The 2,690-nt window shown below is 40.4% G+C and overlaps 1 protein-coding gene across 1 annotated transcript in view; it reads left to right on the plus strand.

Moving 5' to 3' along the window:
• AKAP9 (A-kinase anchoring protein 9) overlaps nucleotides 1-2,690 on the plus strand; it is a 171,481-nt gene that overhangs the window by 156,765 nt on the left and 12,026 nt on the right. The window contains exons 41-43 of the mRNA XM_023507496.1: nucleotides 432-1,100; nucleotides 1,896-2,104; nucleotides 2,480-2,585. Coding sequence (XP_023363264.1) covers nucleotides 432-1,100; nucleotides 1,896-2,104; nucleotides 2,480-2,585 — 984 coding nt within the window. The remainder of the gene's footprint in view (nucleotides 1-431; nucleotides 1,101-1,895; nucleotides 2,105-2,479; nucleotides 2,586-2,690) is intronic.

Here is a 2,690-nt window from a genome sequence, read left to right on the forward strand (position 1 = left end):
AAAAAAAAAAAAAAAAAAAAGAGATGAGGTGTTGTTCTTGGTCTGCCTGAGCTCACTCAAACTCCTGCGCTCAAGCAATCCACCCGCCTCAGCCTCCCAGAGTGCTGGGATTATATGCGTGAGGCCACCTCACCCACCCTAACTCTTCAATATTCAAAGGTTGTCCTTCTTAGGAAAAGTGTACCCTGCTTCATATTAGTCAGATAAGGTTAATGTTTTGAGAGAAAAGAATTGTTAGCTTACCTATCTTTTGTCCATGACAAAAATCAGTTGGGTGTTTAGTTAGGCCGTAACATCAGAAAATTTAAGTTAATAAACTGGATGATCAGCTCTATCTTCTATTACCAAATACTGCCAATTATTAATAAAGACATAGTTGTATACTTACAGTTTTAACAATATTAACAACTTCTTTAATTTTCACCTGCAAGGATCTGAAATTTTCACTTGAGGGTCAGAAACAAAGGAATATTCAGCTAAATCTACTCTTGGAACAACAGAAACAGCTACTAAATGAAGCACAGCAAAAAATAGAATCACAAAGAGTACTCTATGATGCCCAGTTATCAGAGGAACAGAGTCGAAACTTAGAGCTTCAGGTTCTTCTTGAATCCGAGAAAGTTCGGATTCGGGAAATGAGCAGTACTCTGGACAGGGAACGGGAGTTACATGCACAGCTGCCAAGCTGTGATGACAGTGGGCAGCTGCGGCCGTCCTTACCCTCCGAGGACCTGCTTAGGGAGTTACAGAAACAACTCGAGGAAAAACACAGTCGCATAGTAGAATTGTTAGATGAGACTGAGAAATATAAACTGGATTCTTTGCAAACAAGACAGCAAATGGAAAAAGATAGGCAGGTTCATAGGAAGACATTGCAGACAGAGCAAGAGGCCAACACAGAAGGACAGAAAAAAATGCACGAGCTCCAGTCCAAAGTGGAAGATCTTCAGCGCCAGCTGGAAGAGAAAAGGCAACAAGTTTATAAGTTAGACCTTGAAGGAAAGCGACTGCAAGGTATTATGCAGGAATTCCAGAAGCAAGAGCTGGAACGAGAAGAAAAACAAGAAAGTAGAAGAATTCTGTATCAGAATCTTAATGAGGTAAATTGACACTTTGTTTCTCTTTATTTTTATTTATTTATTTATTTATTTTTTGTAGAGACAGAGTCTCACTTTATCACCCTCAGTAGAGTGCCGTGGAGTCATACAGCTCATAGCAACCTCCAGCTCCTGGGCTTAGGCAGTTCTCCTGCCTCAGCCTCCCAAGTACCTGGGACCACAGGCGCCTGCCACAACACCCGGCCATTTTTTTGCTGCAGTTTGGCTGGGGCCAGGTTTGAACCCACCACCCTCAGTTTATGGGGCCAGCACCCTACCCACTGAACCATAGGCACTACCCTTCTCTTTAAATATTTCTTTTTTTTTTTGAGACAGAGCCTCAAGCTGTCCCCCTGGGTGGAGTGCTGTGGCATCACAGCTCACAGCAACCTCCAACTCCTGGGCTCAAGCAAGTCTCCTGCCTCAGCCTCCCAAGTAGCTGGGACCACAGGTGCCTACCACAATGCTCGGCTATTTTTATTTTTGGTTGCAGCCGTCATCGTTTTTGGTGGGCCCGGGCTGGATTCTAACTCGCCACCTTAGGTGTATGTGGCTGGTGCCTTAGCCACTTGAGCCACAGGCGCTGAACCTAAATATTTCTTAAAAGAATACTGCAGCCCTCTGCTCATTAAATTTTGATATTGGATTATATTATCTAAATAGACATATGCAAATCATTTAAAATGAAATCTATAAAGTTTGTTTGAAATATAAACAATAATTAGGTTTCTTTTTAAAAGAATGTGATATGCTGCTCATTTGTAATAATTATTTTCTTTTTCTCTCCAAAATTGCCAGCCAACCACATGGAGCTTAACCAATGATCGAACTAGAAATTGGGTGCTTCAGCAGAAAATAGAAGGAGAAACAAAAGAATCAAACTATCCTAAACTGATTGAAATAAATGGAGGAGGAACTGGCTATAATCATGAATTAGAAAGGATCAGACAAAAGCTTCAACATGTAGCTTCAAAACTACAGCATCTAGTCCAGAAAGCCTCTAATAGGTTAGAGACTTTTGTGCCCCATCTTTGGAAAAATAGCATCATTAGCCTGAACAGACCCCATTGCTCATGATAGCTAGCTAACGGTAGGGAATTGAAATTTAAAGGTAATGCATGTTTACTTTAGGACAGTGGTTCTCAACCTTCCTAATGCCGCGCCCTTTAATACAGACCCAGAGGTTGAGAACCCCTGCTTTAGGAGATGATATCCTTTAACAAAACTCATATCTGAAAATAATGCCGTAACCTAGAGAAAGAGAACATTGACAATAAGGGAGAAGTGATGGGGCAGCAAAGCGTTGCCTAGTCTATAATGTCTGCTACTCAGCACCCCTAATTGAGAAAGTATGTCTTGACAGTTTTTTATTTTTCTTGAAGACTACAGTTTGAAACAGCAGATGATGAAGATTTCATTTGGGTTCAGGAAAATATTGATGGAATCATTTTACAACTACAGAAATTAACTGGCCAGCCAGGCGAAGAGGTAAGACTCTTTTAAATAGTTCTTTCTAAAACATTGAGAGCAAAGATAAAATACAAACTATAAATCATTTGAAACTGGCAGCATATCTTTTTTTTTTTTTTTTTT

Source organism: Otolemur garnettii, unplaced genomic scaffold, assembly GCF_000181295.1.
Source record: "Otolemur garnettii isolate 467f Iridium unplaced genomic scaffold, OtoGar3 scaffold00005, whole genome shotgun sequence".
Taxonomy (NCBI): Eukaryota; Metazoa; Chordata; class Mammalia; order Primates; family Galagidae; genus Otolemur; species Otolemur garnettii.